The sequence below is a fragment of the Caenorhabditis briggsae genome (genome assembly GCF_000004555.2).
Source record: "Caenorhabditis briggsae complete genome, chrI, whole genome shotgun sequence".
In the NCBI taxonomy this organism is placed as follows: domain Eukaryota; kingdom Metazoa; phylum Nematoda; class Chromadorea; order Rhabditida; family Rhabditidae; genus Caenorhabditis; species Caenorhabditis briggsae.
This window is the reverse complement of record NC_013489.2, coordinates 12,441,956-12,460,986: the sequence shown is the minus strand read 5'-3', so window position 1 is coordinate 12,460,986 and position 19,031 is coordinate 12,441,956. Positions and strand designations below refer to the sequence as shown.

Genomic DNA, 19,031 nt, shown 5'->3' with positions numbered 1-19,031 from the left:
AGGCTCCCGTGATCTGTTGAAATCTAGTTCGAATTTTAGGAGTTCAAGTTTCCTTCATTCTTCCATTAAAACCTTTCACAAAATTTTCAAAATACCAATTTTCTGATCCCCAATAACCAAGTGAAACAAATTGACCCGATTCTGTTACCCTCTAAACTTTTCATCTCTCGATCCTTTAAATTTTCCCTGTATTTGTTCATAATTCAAATTAAATACCCCTTCCACGTCATCTGTTTTACCCAAAAACTGTCCCCCGTATTTGTTCATAATTCAAACAAAACTAAAGTTTTCTCTGTCCATAATCCATGATCCCAAAAAAACTGCAAAAAGGGAAAATCTGTGTCATTAGGTACACAACTTTCTAAACATTTCCCGGATTTTGCAACTTTCTTTCTCGAATCGAGGAATTCTGACCTACTGTATTGTGTACTTGGCACCACATGGGGTCCATGAATATGAAGAAGGAGGGTGTCGTCCTTCGGATTCCCTTCTGTTTACTTTACCTCCCCCCTCCATATGTTCGGGTAAGGCGCATCATACCCGAGACACTTTAGCCAAGGATAAGAGGGGAAGTGTAATGTATGAGGTGGGAAATTGGAGAAACTTTAAGGTTAAACAGTAACAATATTACATTTAGAAATGGATCATGGTTTAATTTCAATTTCAGCATTATAGGGATTTACTGGAATTTTTGGAATTTTTAGGATTTTTGAAATTTTTGGGATTTTTCAGATTTTTGCAAATTTAGGAGTTTTTAGGATTTTTGGAATTTTTAAAATTTTAAGATTTTTAGAATTTTTAGCATTTTCGGAATTTTTGTGATTTTCGACACATTTAGGATTTTATGAAATTTCGCAAACTTCGGAATTTTTGAAATTTTTGGAATTTTTAGAATTTTAAATTTTTTTTGGAATTTTTGGAATAAAAAACATTTTGAGATTTTTGGAATTTTAACGATTTTTAGAATTCTTGTGTGTTTTTGGAATTTATAGGATTTTCTGAATTTCAGAATTTCAGAATTTCTGAATTTCAGAATTTCAGAATTTCTGAATTTCTGAATTTCTAAATTTCTGAATTTCTGAATTTTTGAATTTCTAAATTTCCAAATTTCAGAATTTCAGAATTTCAGAATTTCAGAATTTCAGAATTTCAGAATTTCAGAATTTCAGAATTTCTGAATTTCTGAATTTCAGAATTTCTGAATTTCAGAATTTCAGAATTTCAGAATTTCTAAATTTCTGAATTTCTGAATTTTTGAATTTCTAAATTTCCAAATTTCAGAATTTCAGAATTTCAGAATTTCAGAATTTCTGAATTTCTGAATTTCTGAATTTCAGAATTTCAGAATTTCTGAATTTCTGAATTTCAGAATTTCTGAATTTCAGAATTTCAGAATTTCAGAATTTCTAAATTTCTGAATTTCTGAATTTTTGAATTTCTAAATTTCCAAATTTCAGAATTTCAGAACTTCAGAATTTCTGAAAAATGAGAATTCACCCAAAAATTAAAATATTTCATTTATTCTTCCAAAAATTCACAAAAAAATACAAAAAATCAATACGGAAGTACAGTAAGGTCTCTCAAGTAGTATCCTCCATTGTGTGTGTTGTTGAGCTTGTAGAAACTGGAAACCAGCGTTGGAATAGTCTCTTCGAGCTGAAAATATGAAAATATAGAAAAATGGAGCATATCGGTGAAAGAATCAAGATTCTAGCTCAACTGGGAGCCCAGATATGGTCGTTTGAAGTTTAGGAGAGACGCAGACAGTCTTGTCGTCTGCGCTCTCTCCCTTCCCCACACTCTTTCGCTCCTCAGACATCCTCATTCATTCACTTCTTCATTCGCTCCTCATTTTTCCAAAATTTTCTTACCGTAAGCTCAGCATTTGATCCTCCCAAGTTGGTCTTAATCCATCCTGGCTCAAATGCCACACTCAGAATATGATCGTTTTTTGTATCAATAGAAAACGCTTTTGTAAACTGATTTACAGCAGTTTTGCTCATTGAATATGCTAGAATTGGGAGCATTTCGGATCCACGATTATTCTGAGAAATAGAAGCCAATCCGGAGGAGATGTTGATAACTGCAGAGCGAGAAATCGATAATTGGTCTCCAGAACTCTTTAACGCTGATTCACGGAGCAATGGGAGCAACTTCTGAGTCAGAATGACCATGCTGATGGTGTTTACATCAAATTGTTCAGCCAATGCTGCTCGGTTGGGTTCCTAGAAATCAACTTTCAGTATTTTCAGAATTTTCAAAATTTCCAGACAAAAATAACTGACCCCTTTCGTCTGATATGGAATCATGACTCCAGCATTGTTCACCAACAAATTCAAACCATTGGATCCCAATAATTCAGTGGTGTTGGCCACAAATTGATCGATGGACTTGTCACAAGTGACTTCCAACGGGAGGATATGAAGACGTGCGTCGTTGATGGATTTTAGGTCCTGGAATTTCGAATTTCTTGAATTTCGGATAATTTGATTTTATAGAGTCTAAAAAGAGGATAATTTTGAAGGAAGATTCAGGTTACTAGAGTGTCTGAGAGTTAAAATACAATGGTTGGAAAGTTGGAGGTTTTTAAATTTTTTAAATATATATTTTTATACTATAATCCGAAAATACGCAAAAAACTACAACAGACCGTCAAATTTCACGTTTCTAGCTCACTTGGGAGCCGAGATACAGCGCTTCGAAGTTTAGAGAGACGCAGACAGTTAGAGTGTCTCGTTGTCTGCGCCCTCTCACTCTCTCGTCCTCCAAACTTCAAATTGCTATATCTCGAGTTCTAGAACAGCTAGAAAGTGGATTTCAGCATAAGATGATTAGGTTTTTGGCCTATTTTCAATTCAATTTCTCCAATGCAAATTTTAAATAAAATTTGAACTTTAAAAATTGCTCGAAAATAGTGAAAATTGTCAAAATAAAAAAGCACAGAAAAAATGCTACAAAACAATTCGAGTTTCAAAATTTTAGCTTATCTGAGAGCCGAGTTACAGCCATTTGAAGTTTGGGAGACGAGAGAGTGTGGTGAGAGTAGAGAGTGTCTGGCTGTCTGCGCTCTCTCACTCTCTCGATTCTAAACTTCAAAGCGTTGTATCTCAGTTCCCAGACAAGCTAGAAAGCTGGTTGTTTCACCAAATTATTTCATTTGGGTTGTTGTAGTCTATAAAGCTGTATTTCGGGTCTCAAATGAGCTAGAAAGCTCTTTTTTTTCACTTTTTCAATCAAAAAAGTTACTTACTCCTGCCCTTTCCACATCTCTCGCCGTTGCAATAATCAATTCGATATTCTTATCCTTGATTAATTCTTGAACAATAGTCAGTCCAATTCCACGATTCGCACCAGTGACAACAACCGATTTTGGAGAAGAAGACGTCATTGTTTCGGAAGTGGCTGTAAATAGAAAATTCGAGAAAACTTGGAATTATTTTAGCTTAAAAATGACGAAATCTTCTTGTCAAAACGCGATTTTTGTCGTTTTAAATGCACCAAATCTGCCCTTAAACCATTTTCCAATCTATAAACCAATCAAAAACGGTCAAGAAACGTTAAAAACAAGCCGTTTTCCAAAAAGTGTGCCAGATAGCTCAGTGGAATTTTCTACAAAAATTTACGGTCCACAAGGCCGAGGGTTCGATTCCTTCGAGAGTCAAACATTTTTTATTTTTGTGTGGACCCAGAAAATACAATTTTCAGGCTCACTTGAGGTCCAGATAATGGATTTTTCGAGCTCAAAAATTACGAAACCCAGAAATTCGTGCAATTCCAAAAAATTATGAAAAAATTATGAAAATCTCAGAAGCCCTATTTTCTTTCCTGCTCTTTATATACTCATTTTTCTCTCCTGGTCACAAAAAGGAAGAGAGTGTGTAAACAGAAGAGACGCCGACATCAAGAGTCACAAAATATTTATTTCTTCGGCGGAAAAGACACAAAATGTTATGTCCAAACCAAAAACTAACCTCAAACTATATTTGTGTTCATTTTGAGGTTCTAGTCAAGACCATAAAATATTGTGTCCTTGTCTGCGTCTCTTCTATTCACACACTATCTCTTTTTGTGTGGTCAGAGAGTATATAAAGAGCAGCAAAATAGGGAATCACAGATTCTCACAGGTTTTTTTTGGCCTAAAAGTCCGTTTTCTGGGTCCTCACAAAATAAAAAAATATTTGACGCTCGGAGGAATCGAACCCTTGGCCTTGTGGGCCGTGAGTTTTACCCACTGAGCCACTTAGCGTACTTTTTGGAAAATTGCCTTTTTTGACAATTTTGATTATTTCTGGGTGTAATTAGTGGTTTCAAGCGATTTTTCTTATCGAAATATGCCAAAAAGTACTTTTCGTCATGAAATTTGTTTTTGAATTTTCAAAAAGTAAATTTTTGAAAAATCCATTATCTGGACTTCAAGAGATCCTGAAAATTGTATTTTCTGGGTCCACACAAAATAAAAAAAAATTTGACGCTCGGAGAAATCGAACCCTTGGCTTTGTGGACCGTAAATTTTGGTGGAAAAAACCCACTGAGCCATTTGGCACACTTTTTGGGAAAACCGTCTTTTTTGACAAATTTTGATTATTTCTGGTTGTTTTTAGTGTTTTTAAACAATTTTTCTTATTGAAATATGCGAAATAATAATAATTTTCATTAAAAAAATTTTTTTATGAATATTTCCAAAAAGTAAATTTTTGAAATTTCCATTATCTGGACCTCAAGTGAGCCTGAAAATTGTATTTTCTGGGACCACACAGAAATAAAAAAATTTTGACGCCCGAAGGAATCGAATCCTTGGTCTTGTGGGCCGTAGATTTTACCCACTGAGCCACTTAGCTCACTTTTTCGAAAATCGCGTTTTTTGACAAAATTTGATGATTTCAGAGTGTTATTTGTGGTTTTAGCGGTCTTTCTTATTGAAATATGCGAAATAATAATATTTTTCACCAAAAAAAATTTTTTTATGAATATTTCCAAAAAGTAAATTTTTGAAATTTCCATTATCTGGACCTCAAGTGAACCTGAAAATTGTATTTTCTGGGTCCACACAAAAATAAAAAATGTTTGACTCTCGAAGGAATCGAACCCTCGGTATTGTGGACCGTAAATTTTTGTAGAAAATTCCACTGAGCTATCTGGCACACTTTTTGGAAAACGGCTTGTTTTTAACGTTTCTTGACCGTTTTTGATTGGTTTATAGATTGGAAAATGGTTTAAGGGCAGATTTGGTGCATTTAAAACGACAAAAATCGCGTTTTCACAAGAAGATTTCGTCATTTTTAAGCTAAAATAATTCCAAGTTTTCTCGAATTTTCTATTTACAGCCACTTCCGAAACAATGACGTCTTCTTCTCCAAAATCGGTTGTTGTCACTGGTGCGAATCGTGGAATTGGACTGACTATTGTTCAAGAATTAATCAAGGATAAGAATATCGAATTGATTATTGCAACGGCGAGAGATGTCGCGAAAGCAGGGGTAAGAGACTACAGTAACCCAAACGACACATTTTGGTGAAAAATTCATTTTTCTAGCTCATCTAGGAGCTGAGATACGGTGCTGTAATGTTTAGAAGCGAGAGAGTGAGAGAGCGCAGACAGCACGTCACTCTAACTGTCTGAGTCTCTCCAGAACTTCAAACGATCGTATCTCGGCTCTCAGATGAGCTAAAATTTTGAAACTTGAACTGCTTGGTAGAATTTTTTCTGTATTGTTCTACTTAAATTAGTTTTCACAAGTTTTGAGAAATTTTGAAATGTCAAAATTTTGTTTTAGTAGAAAAAGTAAACTTCATTTGAAAATAGGTTAAAAACCAAATGTTTTACTGCAAAACCCAGATTTCTAGCTGTTCTAGAACTCGAGATACGGTCATTTGAAGTTTAGGCGACTAGAGAGTATAGGGAAGTGAGAGAGCGCAGACAAGGAGAATCTCTAACTGTCTGCGTCTCTTCAAAACTTTAGAGGGCTATATCTCAGCTCCTAGGCGAGCTAGAAATATGAAACTTTGACGGTTTGGTTTAATTTTTTGCGTATTTTCAGAATAGAAACTGAAATTCAGAAAAAATAAATGTAAAATAAAAAATAAAAAAACCTCCAACTTTCCAACCATTGTATTTTAACTCTCAGACACTCTAGTAACCTGAATCTTCCTTCAAAATTATCCTCTTTTTAGACTCTATAAAATCAAATTATCCGAAATTCAAGAAATTCGAAATTCCAGGACCTAAAATCCATCAACGACGCACGTCTTCATATCCTCCCGTTGGAAGTCACTTGTGACAAGTCCATCGATCAATTTGTGGCCAACACCACTGAATTATTGGGATCCAATGGTTTGAATTTGTTGGTGAACAATGCTGGAGTCATGATTCCATATCAGACGAAAGGGGTCAGTTATTTTTGTCTGGAAATTTTGAAAATTCTGAAAATACTGAAAGTTGATTTCTAGGAACCCAACCGAGCAGCATTGGCTGAACAATTTGATGTAAACACCATCAGCATGGTCATTCTGACTCAGAAGTTGCTCCCATTGCTCCGTGAATCAGCGTTAAAGAGTTCTGGAGACCAATTATCGATTTCTCGCTCTGCAGTTATCAACATCTCCTCCGGATTGGCTTCTATTTCTCAGAATAATCGTGGATCCGAAATGCTCCCAATTCTAGCATATTCAATGAGCAAAACTGCTGTAAATCAGTTCACAAAAGCGTTTTCTATTGATACAAAAGACGATCATATTCTGAGTGTGGCATTTGCTCCCGGATGGATTAAGACAGACATGGGAACCCAAAATGCTCAGTTTACGGTAACAAAATTTTGGAAAAATAGAGTTTCTAGATCCTCTGGGGAGTACAGTAACCCAAAGGTGAAAAAGCCATTTCGCTAGCTTGTCTGGAAGCTGAGATACAGCGCTTTGAAGTTTAGGCAACTAGAGAGTGTGGGGGAGTGAGAGAGCGCAGACAACGAGACTTGTCTGCGTCTCTCCTAAACTTCAAACGCCCATATCTCGGCTCCCAGATGAGCTAGAAAAGTGAAACTTGAACGGTTTTGTGTAATTTTTTGCGTATTTTCAGATAAATTAACTTCCGTATATTTGTTCTCTTTTAAAAAATTTTCTTCGATCTATTTTTTAAAAATTCCAAGCCAAACACAAATCAACCAGGAAAATCTCAATTTCAGTGAAAACGTCACTTCTCTAGCTCATCCGGTAGCTGAGATACAGCGATTTGTGATTCAGGCAAATAGAGAGTGTGGGGGAGGTAGAGAGCGCAGACAACGAGACCTCTCTAACTGTCTGTGTCTCTCCAAAAATTCAAACGCCCATATCTCGGCTCCTAGGCGAGCTAGAAACTTGATTCTTTCACCGATATGCTCCATTTCTTCTATATTTTCTATATTTTCAGCTCGAAGAGACTATTCCAACGCTGGTTTCCAGTTTCTACAAGCTCAACAACTCACACAATGGAGCATTCTTCCAGAGAGATCTTACCGTAACCCCATATTGATTTTGTTCTGCATAGATAAAGTTTTTTGAGGTTAAAAAACAGTTTTGGGGACGTAACATATCGAATTTAAGAAATTGTCAATAGAGCACGATTGCTCAGATTTTCATAATTTATGGAAAATTCCAATTCGGCTCCCCAAGAGCTTCAAAATGAGCCTATTTTCATCTTTCTAGCTCATCTGGGAGCCGAGTTACATCGCTTTGAAGTTTAGGAGACACGTAGACAGTTAGAGTGTCTTGTTGCCTGCGCTCTCTCGCTCCCCCACACTCTCTAGTTGGCTAAACTTCAAATCGATGTATCTCAGCTCCTAGCCGAGCTAGAAACTTCATTTTTTCACCATTCTATTTCAAATTCAATGGAGCGCACTTTCAAATGCGCTCCATTAATAATGATTCGATGTATAGCATGTTTTGCTGCGAGAAAATACATTTTAGTAATAAAAATCTGTGAAAAAAAATGCACATACAAAGAGCAAAAAATGGCAAATTTGAGAGGGGGAAAATGGCAATTCGAGAAAATACAAAAAAAACAAAAAAAAAAGAGTTCTGACTAGCTGAAAATTTATAAAAAAATTTGACAAGAATTTTAAGAATCTCAACTGGAGAGGGAATTGGGGTATAGAAAAATATGGCAATTTCTGTGGTGACTAAATAATGGAAAATTCTGGAAAAATCAGAATTTTTCGGTTAGTAAAAGTGATCTAAAATCGAAAAAAAAGTACACTAAAAATCTATGAAAAAAAAAGTGAAAAAGGGGGGCGGGGTCTCTAAAAAAGAGGGCGTGGCCTATTTTATTCAAAGCGTTGATGCGATTCTTCAGCTCCTCGCTCGATTTGATATCTCATCATTTCGGAAATCTTTCGCGCTCTCTCCTCGGCCTCTTCCTTCTCCGCCTCGATCTCCAGAAGACGTTTCTCCTCGGCTTCCGCAGCTTTTTGACGTTGGATTTCTGGAAAATTCGGGTTAAAATGGCCTGGAAACAGTCTAAAATAGCCTGAAATGGCTTAAAAACAGCCTAGAAATGGTCTAAATTGGCTAAAAATCGGTCAAAATCGAGTTTTCCCGAAAAGTGTCAAGATGGCTCAGTGGGATTTTCGAGTTACAAAATTTTCAATCTCAACACCAGGGTTCGATTCCCATCGGTGCCAAATTTTTTTCGCATCTTTTTTGGACTATTTTGAAGATGTTTAAGATCATTTTAAGCCTATTTTTAGCGAAAATTGCCTATAATTGGCCTAAAGCTCTCCTTAATTGGCCCAAAAATTGCCTTAATTAGCCTAAATCGATTACCCAGATCTCTGAGTCTTTTCTCTTCCTCTCGTTTCACTCTCGACACAATTGCAGCGATGAGAGCCGCTCCACGACCCGATCCATCTCCGGTTTGCACGATTTTGAACTGCAAAATCAATAATTAAGGGGGTAATTAGGGGTAAACAGGGGTAATTAGTGCTGAAAATGAGCTCAAAATCAACCGAAAACTGAATTTTTTTCACTAAAAATCAAGTTTTTGAGCGTTTTTCAAAAAGTGTCACAATGGCTCAGCAGGATTTTCCAGAAAATTACTAATCTCAACACGCAAGTTCGACTCCCATCGGTGGCAGATGTGTTTTTAATCTGTTTTGCACTATTTTCCGGCTGTTTCAGGCAAATTTAAGCCTATTTTCAGCCATTTTCAGCCAAAATTAGGTCAAAAATTAACGATGAGCAATCTGAGCAATTTTCGGAGTTTGCGTCATTTTTGAGCCAATTTTTCCGATTTTTCGCGATTTTTGGCTCATGTTGACTCGTTTTCTACGATTTCATGCTTATTTTTGAGCTGCTTAAGCCAACTTGCAGTCATTTTCAGCCAAAAAATTCCGACTTACGTCAAGTCCCGGGTCCAAGAGCTCTCGAATCTTCTCGCAGACCCAATGATTGAAAAATGGATGATATTTGTATGTGGACCCGTCGATTGCCACTAGCATATTGGGTCGACGCACACGATTCAGGACACAGGCGATTGCTGGAAAAAAGTTGAAAATTTGAAAAAAATAAAGCCTCAAGTTGCTTAAAATAGCCTAAAATAGGCCTAAAATAGTTCGAAACTGCTCAGAAATTAGTCGAAAAGCTCTTAAAATTGGTCCAAAACAGCTTAAAATGGTCTAAAATCACTCAAAATTGAGTTTTCCCGAAAAGTGCCAAGATGGCGCAGTGGGATTTTCGTGGTGAAAGATAACGAATCTCAACACCGGGGTTCGAATCCTGCCGGTGAAACATTCGTTTTTCATCATTTTTAGGCTATTTTCAAACTGTTTAAAGTCATTTTAAGCATATTTTATGCAAAACAAAGTATCTTTAAAATTTCAAATTGGCCTAAAATGGCCTAAAACAGTCCAAAGTGGAGCAAAAAAAGATCAAAAATGCTCAAAAACTACTTAAAAAGGGCCTAGAACGGCCTAAAACCGTCAAAAATCAGTCAAAATCGAGTTTTCCAGAAAAGTGCCCCAATGGCTCAGTGGGATTTTCGTGGTGAAAAATTACGAATCTCAACACCAGGGTTCGACTCCCATCGGTGGCAAATCTTTTTTGAATTTTTTTCGAAACATTTTCAGGCTATTTAAGGCCGTTTTAAGCCTATTTTAAGCAAAATTTCTCAATTTCTGGGTCTAAAAATCTCAAAAATGGTTTTTTTTCAAAAATTTTCAAATTTCCCGCCTAACAAAACCTCACCAGCCGCTGCCAAATTGGCACTCCTCCTCGACACAACCACACAAACTTCACGGAGCAAGAGCATATCACTGAAAGTGGCTCCCTCAATGCCTAATTCGTCCATTATCTGGCGGGTATTACTGTAGACACCGCAATCGTCACTGAAAATCGCATTTTTGGTGTCAAAAAGTACATTTTGGAGCTCTAAACCCCCTGAAAATCGCTTCAAAACCTCAAATTAGCCCTAGAAATCGTGTTTTTCGCATTTTTCCGAAAAGTGTCAAAATGGCTCAGTGGGGTTTTCGACTACCAATCTCAAGGTCCGGGTTCGGCACCCACGCGTGGCACAATTTTGTAAAAGTCATTTTTTGGGTTTTAAGAGTCATTTTTTGGGTTTTTAAAGCCGAAAAAGCTCATTTTAAGTCAATTTTCAGCCTAAAAACTTCAAAATTTCACATTTTTCGGCTAAAAAAGCTCAAAAAATGCATTTTGGAGCTCTAAACCCCCTGAAAACCGCTTCAAAACCTCGAATTAGCCCTAGAAATCGTGTTTTTAGCATTTTTCCGAAAAGTGTCAAACTGGCTCAGGATTTTCGACTACCAATCTCAAGGTCCGAGTTCGGCACCCACGCGTGGCGAATAGTTTTTTAGGGGTTTTAGAGCCATTTTTGGATTTTTAGGCTAAAAATGCTGTTTTTTAGCGTTTTTTAGCACAAAAATGTCAATTTTTCCGCTAAAAATATCGATTTTCAGCAAAAAAAAAACTCACTGCAAAATTTCCGAAATGTATTTGGTTGGAAATGTGTTCCTCGTCCGCAACATTTTCGATCCGATTCCATTGAAGAGCACTTTATTCTCGCATAGCCGCTCCAGCACCAACCGTACCAGCTCGCCCATGCACATTCCAGCAATCAGCTTGTCAAGGCTGAAAATTTAGCGAAATTTGGGGCTGAGCTGAAAAAAAAATGAGCTGAAAATGTGCCAAAAATGCTCAAAATCGTCTAAAATAGGCCCAAATAGGCCAATAATTGTCGAAATTCGAAAATTTTTCAGATTGCTCAGCATTAATTTTTCGGCTGAAAATGGCTGAAAATGGTACGAAACAAGCTCAAAATAAGCTCAAAATCGTCTAAAATAGGTCAAAATGGGCCAAACTGCAAAAAAATCGGTCAAAACAGCTAAAAAATGACCAAAAATCCGGAAATTGCTCAGATTGCTCAGCATTAATTTTTCGGCTGAAAATGGCTGAAAATGGTACGAAACAAGCTGAAAATAAGCTCAAAATCGTCTAAAATAGGCCAAAAATCTCAAAAATTCGGTGAAAATTGCTCAAAAATTACCGAAATTTGCAATATTTTTCAGATTGCTCAGCCTTAATTGTTAAGGTCAGTTTTGGCTGAAAATGGCTGAAATAAGCCGAAAAGAGCTCAAAATCGCCAAAAACCAGTGAAAATAAGCCTATAAACTCGGAAAAATTGATAAAATAGCGTAAAAATTGTCGAAATTCGAAATTTTCCAGGATTGCTCAGCCCTAATTTTTTGGCACATTGTCTGAAAATAGCTGAAAATGAGCTGAAAATTGTCTAAAATAGGTCAAAATAGGCCAAAAATCCCAAATATCCAGTGAAAATCGCTTTAAAATGAGCAAAAATTCAAAATTTTCCAGGATTGCTCAGCTTTAACTTTTAGGTCTTTTTTGCGCTTTTTTTGACTCAAAATGGCTGAAAATGGTACAAAACAAACTGAAAATTGGTCAAAATAGGTCAAAATGGGCCAAAACTGCAAAAAAATCAGTGAAAATAGCTTAAAAATGACCAAAAATCCGGAAATTGCTCAGATTGCTCAGCATTAATTTTTCGGCTGAAAATGGCTGAAAATGGTACAAAACAAACTGAAAATATGTCTAAAATCGTCAGAAGCTATTCAAAATGAGCGAAAAACCCAAAAAATTCAGTCAAAATAGCTCAAAAATGAGCTAAATTCAAAAAATTCCAGGATTGCTCAGCATTAATTTTTGGTCTATTTTTGGCTGAAAATGACTGAAAATCTGCTGAAAATCAGATGAAAATAAGCTCAAATGAGCCAAAACCCCAAAAATCCAGCGAAAATCGCTTAAAAAATGACCAAAAATCCGGAAATTGCTCAGATTGCTCAGCATTAATTTTTGGGCATTTCTCGGTCATTTTTGGCTCAAAATGTCTCAAAATTGCTCATTTTTCATCATTTCTGAAGCTAAAAAATCTCGAAAATCTCGTTTTTGGAGTCAAAAATTCAAATTTCCCGCTCAAAAACTCACGAATTGACACCCGGATGGTCGGATTTCGAGTCGACAATCTTATCGTATCGTGTGAAAATGTAATCAGCTTCTCCGTTATCACCAAATCCTCCCCATTCCGTATCAATGATCATCTGGAAAATCGATTTTTGGGGTGTCAAAAATGTCCTGTTCAGGTCAAAAAAGCCCCTAAAAATAGATTTTTAGGCTCAAAACGGTCATTTTCTAGCCATTTCCGGATCAAAAATCTTCTAAAAATCGATTTTTGAGCTCCAAAATGAGCCAAAACGACGCCAAAAACTCACCGTTTTATGATTATACTCTTCTGTGGCATTCGCCAGACCATGCACGATTTTTTTCGATGATTCCATGTAGGAGGCATTCGTGCCGGTACCTGAAATAAGCCATTTTCAACTCATTTTTGGTCGTTTTCAGTCGATTTCAACCTGTTTTTGGGGGCTCATTTTTGGGGGCTCAAAACAGCTCAGATTGCTCAGCATTAAATTTTGGACATTTTTCGGTCATTTTCAGCTCAAAATGGCTCATTTTGGGTCATTTCCACTCTGAAAATGCCTGATTTCTCACTATTTTGACTCAAAAAACGGCGAAAAATGAAGAAAATGGTCAGATTGCTCAGCTTTAATTTTTCCAGCTCTTCGACTACATTGCCAAAGCCCTGTGCGATTTTTTGATCGAAAGAGAGTTGGCTGAGGAATGTCTTCCAGTTGGTTTCACATTTTCCTATCCATGCGATCAAACTGGACTACGGTCGGCCACATTGCTCAGGTACAGTAATCCTCCGAAAAATCCGAAAAATTGTGAAAATTGAGCGATTTTGAGCCGAAAACGGCCTGGAAATGGCTGAAAATGAGCTGCAGATGACCCAAAAATCGCCAAAAAATCTGAAATTGCTCAGATTGCTCAGCTTTAATGTTTAAGCAGCTTTTGGTCATTTTCGGCTGAAAATTGCTCATTTTCAGCCGGTTTTCGCTCTAAAAACCTCTATTTTTCGATTTTGATGTTAAAAATGGTCCATTCAACGCTGAAAAATGCCAAAAATTTTAAAATTTCAGATATTGCTCAGCCCTAATTTTTTGGTCCTTTTTAGCCGAAATGGCTCATTTTCAGCCGTTTTTGACCTATTTTATCAGCTGTAATGTAAAAAATGGCTCATTTTGAGCTCAAAAAAGCCAAAAAATCTAAAATTGCTCAGATTGCTCAGCTTTAAATTTTTCGGCATTTTTTGCCATTTTTGGCTGAAAATGACTCATTTTAGTCGTTTTTATACTTAAAAACGTCTTTTTTTCTCATTTTCGAGCTCAAAAAAGAAGCGAAAAATCTGAAAATTGCTCAGATTGCTCAGCATTAATTTTTGGGCATTTTTTGGTCATTTTCGGCTCAAAATAGCTCATTTTTAGCCGTTTTTTGCTCTAAACACTTTTCTCAATTTTAATGTCAAAAATCGCGCAATTTTTGACATTTTTTAGCTCAAAATGACCCAGAAACGAGTAAAAAAAAGACGAGAAATCACAAAAAATCACAGAAAATCGTGTGGAAAAATGACCCAAAATTCAAAATTTTCGAGATTACTCAGCATTAATTTTTGGTCATTTTTGGCTCATAATGGTTCATTTTCAGCCAATTTTCAGCCTCTTTTCGGACCATTTTGGCGTCATTTTAAGCCGAAAATTCCCGCGCTTTTCAGCCAATTTTCAGCCAATTCTTACCAATAATAACACCAATATCACAATGTCCACCAGCCTCGTACGCGGCGGCGACCATCGTTCCTACAGTATCATTAATCAGCGCGACGATGTTCACTTTCACACGTCCGTCTCGTTTTATCGCATCCTCCAGGAGCTGTACGACGTCTTCACCAACGCATCCTGTAGCAGTCACTCCTTTGGTCCATCTGGAAGAAATTTGGGAAATTTTTAGTGAAAAAATGAAGATATTTGAGCCAAAAACAGCTGAAAATGAGTCATTTTGAGCCAAAAATCGCCAAAAATGACTAAAAAATGCCCAAAAACCGGTCGAAAACGGTCTGGAATGGTCTAAAATCGCTCAAAATTGAGTTTTCCCGAAAAGTGCCAAGATGGCGCAGTGGGATTTTCGTGGTGAAAGATAACGAATCTCAACACCGGGGTTCGAATCCGGCCGCTGGCACATTCGTTTTTCATCATTTTTAGGCAATTTTCAAGCTGTTTAAAGTCATTTTAAGCATATTTAATGCAAAACAAAGTATCTTTAAAATTTCAAATTGGCTTAAAATGGCCTAAAATGGCCTAAAATTGGCCTAAAACAATCCAAAGTGGAACAAAAAAGATCAAAAATGCTCAAAAACTACTTAAGCAGGCCTAGAACGGCCTGAAACCGTCAAAAATCAGTCAAAATCGAGTTTTCCAGAAAAGTGCCCAAATGGCTCAGTGGGATTTTCGTGGTGAAAAATTACGAATCTCAACACCGGGGTTCGACTCCCATCGGTGGCAAATCTTTTTTGAATTTTTTTCGAAACATTTTCAGGCTATTTAAGGCCGTTTTAAGCCAAAATTAGATCAAAAATTAATGCTGAGCAATCTGAGCAATTTTCGATTTTTTTTTGCTGTTTTTGAGCAAGAACTTTCATCTTTAAATGGAGAAAATAGCGATTTTTAGGTCAAAAACGGCTGGAAATAAGCCATTTCGAGCCAAAAATGACCAAACAATTAGGGCTGAGCAATCTCTGAAATTTTTCAATTTTTGGCATTTTTCATCGTTGAATGGACCATTTTTAACATTAAAATCAAAAAATAGAGGTTTTTAGAGCGAAAAACGGCTGAAAATGAGCAATTTTCAGCCGAAAATGGGCAAAAAATGCCCAAAAATTAATGCTGAGCAATCTGAGCAATTTTCAGATTTTGTGGCGATTTTTGGGTCATTTTCAGCTCATTTTCAGCCATTTCCAGGCCGTTTTCGGCTCAAAATCGCTCAATTTTCACAATTTTTCGGATTTTTCGGAGGATTACTGTACCTGAGCAATGTGGCCGACCGTAGTCCAGTTTGATCGCATGGATAGGAAAATGTGAAACCAACTGGAAGACATTCCTCAGCCAACTCTCTTTCGATCAAAAAATCGCACAGGGCTTTGGCAATGTAGTCGAAGAGCTGGAAAAATTAAAGCTGAGCAATCTGACCATTTTCTTCATTTTTCGCCGTTTTTTGAGTCAAAATAGTGAGAAATCAGGCATTTTCAGAGTGGAAATGACCCAAAATGAGCCATTTTGAGCTGAAAATGACCGAAAAATGTCCAAAATTTAATGCTGAGCAATCTGAGCTGTTTTGTCCATTTTTAAGTATTTTTTTTCCGGATTTTTCGCGATTCGCGGCTCATTTTCAGTCATTTCTGACAAATTTGTGCTCGAAAAATGACTCAATTCATCTCCGGTTTGAACTGCAAATCGATAATTATAGGGGGTAATTAGGGGTAATTAGTGCTGAAAATCAGCCAAAAATGGTCTAAAATTGGTTCAAAACAATCTAGAATGGTCTAAAATTGGCCAAAATCGAGTTTTTCAGAAAAGTGCTCGAATGGCTCAGTGGGATTTTCAACCATTTTCAGGCTATTTAAGGCGGTTTTCAGCCAAAATTAGATCCAAAATTAATGCTGAGCAATCTGACAAAATTATCGAATTTCGGACTTCTTTGGGTCATTTTTTCTGGATTTTTAAGGTTTTTAGACTTAAAATGAGCTAAAATCACCAAAAAATCTGTAACAATGACCCAAAAGTGACCAAAATTGCCCAGATTGCTCAGCTTTAATTTTTCGGCTTTTTTTGGTCATTTTCGGTCATTTTCAGCCAATTTTTTCCAAAAAAAAGAGCCATTTTGCGCCAAAAATGCCCTACATTTTATGCTGAGCAATCTGAGAGTTTTGTTCATTTTTGAGTAATTTTTATCAAATTTTCGAGATTTTTGGACTGAAAATGAGCTAAAAATTACAAAAAGTCGATAGAAATGAGCCACGAATGAGCAAAACAGCTCAGATTGCTCAGCATTAATTTTTGCTCATTTTTCGTTTTTTCTGAAAATAGTCCGAAAAAAATTCAAAAAAAAAATATTGCCACCTATGGGAGTCGAACCCTGGTGTTGAGTTTCGAAATGTTCCGGAAAATCCCACTGAGCCATTTGGGCACTTTTCTGAAAAACTCGATTTTGGCCAATTTTAGACCATTCTAGACCGTTTTGAACCAATTTTAGACCATTTTTAGGCTGATTTTCAGCACTAATTACCCCTAATTACCCCCTATAATTATCGATTTGCAGTTCAAACCGGAGATGAATTGAGTCATTTTTCGAGCTGAAATTTGTCAGAAATGACTGAAAATGAGCCGCGAATCGCGAAAAATCCGGAAAAAAAATACTTAAAAATGGACAAAACAGCTCAGATTGCTCAGCATTAAATTTTAAACATTTTTCGGTCATTTTTAGCTCAAAAAACCCGAGTTTTGAGCTATTTTCAGTCGAATTTCAGCCAAAAAACTCACTTTTTCACCAGTTCCATGCATCGCCGCATTCGGCATTCTCGTATTGAATTGTTTCGTTCTCATTGGCTCACCGGGCTCGAGCTCCATGAGCATCACACGGAGATTCGTACCTCCCAGATCCATGGCCACGAACTTTCCGCGTTCTGCGAAATTTGCATTTTCAGCCATTTTTCGCGATTTTTGGCTCAAAAATCAGATTTTTGAGGAGATTTTCAGCCATTTTCAGCCGTTTTTTTTTCGAATTTTTCCGAATTTTTTTGGGCCATTTTTCCGATAAACATGGTCATTTCTAGTGTACTGTGTCGATTGTTGATAATCGACAAAAATCGACGAAAATCTAAAAATCGATAAGAATCGATTTTTGTCGATTTTGAATCGACTCAAAATCGACAAGAACCGACTAAAAATCGATTTTTAATCGACTTTCATGTCCGAGAGGATTACAAGGCCTGTGACCTAGAAACTGTCTGTTTTTTTTGTTGTTGTGCCTGTTTGAAACTGGCAGTGTGCTACATTTTGATATGGTGGCCTAACTTTTGCAAATTTGCTTTTCTAGGCCACCACTTCAAAATGACCTAAAAATGTCCTTACATGATTCTGTTGTGTTTTTAGGCCATTTTGACATGGTGGCCTAAGTTTTGCAAGTTTTCTAGGCCACCACGATTTTAACTGAAAACCGAAAAAGTCGATTTTTCATGGACTTTTGTCGATTTTCGTCGATTTTTTGTCGAATTTTCAGACATTTTCAGATTTTTTTTTAGCAAAAATTGACGATTTGTAGGTCCTTTTTCGCGATTTTTGGGTCAGAAATGAGATTTTCGAGGAGATTTTCAGCCATTTTCAGCCATTTTCAGCCGTTTTTTTTTTCGATTTTTTGAGTCATTTCTGGTTGAAAATTGTAATTTTTGGCACAATTTATAGGTTTTTTTTTGACGATTTCCAATGATTTTTGGGTCAAAAAATCGATTTTCAGCTCATTTTTCCCCCCATTTTCACCTTTTCCATTAGGTAATTCCGGTACAAACGAGGGCAACATTGCAATAGTGGACCGTTCCAGACCGGATTCCAGTCCCCGGTCCATATTATCCGACATATGGGACATCATTCGACGGAGTGTCGTGTTTGACAGCTTGAATTCGGCCATCACTGACTCTAACTGCAAAAATTTGAATTTTTAAAGATTTTTGGCTTGGCGGGAAATTCAAAATTTTGAAAAAATTTTTTTTTTTTGGAAAATTTAAATTTTTAAAGCCTTAAAATCGCTCAAAAATCCGATTCACCACTGGCCGAGCTTTTTGGATTTCTAGGCCATGAATTTGAAAACCTCGGCCAGCATTTTTTTTTGTTGGATTTTCGCGATTTTAGACTATTTTTATCAGCTTTTAATGGAATTTTTCGGGTTTTTCGACCATTTTAAGTAGTTTTATTCCTTTTTTGAAGGCTAAAAATCAGAATTTATCGATTTTTCTTCTCACCGAAATCGACTCTTCATTTAATTGCTTAGCCATTTTGGCCAACGGCGTAGATGGAGCACTTCTCGGGCTCTTTTTGCCTTTTGCAGCTTTTGAGCGCCATGTTCTGGAATTTGAAAGAATTTTTGAAAAAAAATTTTTTTTTTTTTAAGAATTTTTTTTTGCAAAAAAAATCTCACCGATACTGAATGCCGAGTTCGATGATACCCAGCATTTTTCGAATTGAATTTTTAGGTTCTGAAAATAGAAAAATCGAGAAAAAAATCTTTATTATTGTTTATTTGAAGACATAAAAAACTTTTAAAACCACGAGGGAGGCGTTTCAAAGTTGTCAATATTTTTGACGACGACGAAGAAGAGACGCAGACACCATGTTTTCTTCTTTTTCTCCTTCTTTTTTTTGCAAAAAATTGAAGATAGAAATTTGTTTTCTTCTTCTTTTCTTTTTTTTCCCAAAAAAGAAAGAAAATCCTATCCCCATGCGGCCCACCTTGCGAAAACACCGCGCCGCACGTTGCGCTTCCCGTCGTTCCGCCCCTTCTCTCTATCTTCTCTGCGTCTGCTCTCACTAATTT

The 19,031-nt window shown here is 36.5% G+C and overlaps 3 protein-coding genes across 3 annotated transcripts; 1 reads left to right on the top strand and 2 right to left on the bottom strand.

The window, feature by feature from the left end:
* Positions 1–1,554: 1,554 nt before the first annotated feature.
* CBG20419 lies at positions 1,555–3,388 on the bottom strand (the record flags this gene model as incomplete). The annotated part of the gene is made up of 4 exons (XM_002646515.2): positions 1,555–1,656; positions 1,872–2,225; positions 2,286–2,453; positions 3,251–3,388. 4 exons carry the CDS (start codon positions 3,386–3,388, stop codon positions 1,555–1,557), a joined length of 762 nt encoding a protein of 253 aa, XP_002646561.2.
* Positions 3,389–5,338: 1,950 nt separating this feature from the next.
* CBG20418 lies at positions 5,339–7,500 on the top strand (the record flags this gene model as incomplete). The annotated part of the gene is made up of 4 exons (XM_002646514.2): positions 5,339–5,476; positions 6,219–6,386; positions 6,447–6,800; positions 7,399–7,500. 4 exons carry the CDS (start codon positions 5,339–5,341, stop codon positions 7,498–7,500), a joined length of 762 nt encoding a protein of 253 aa, XP_002646560.2.
* Positions 7,501–8,290: 790 nt separating this feature from the next.
* CBG20417 lies at positions 8,291–18,670 on the bottom strand (the record flags this gene model as incomplete). Its single annotated transcript, XM_002646513.1, has 13 exons — positions 8,291–8,448; positions 8,790–8,895; positions 9,365–9,501; positions 10,209–10,348; positions 10,956–11,111; positions 12,483–12,595; positions 12,767–12,855; positions 14,189–14,373; positions 15,472–15,605; positions 16,985–17,127; positions 17,981–18,140; positions 18,460–18,562; positions 18,636–18,670. The coding sequence occupies 13 exons, from the start codon at positions 18,668–18,670 to the stop codon at positions 8,291–8,293; spliced, it is 1,659 nt and encodes a 552-aa protein (XP_002646559.1).
* Positions 18,671–19,031: the final 361 nt, after the last annotated feature.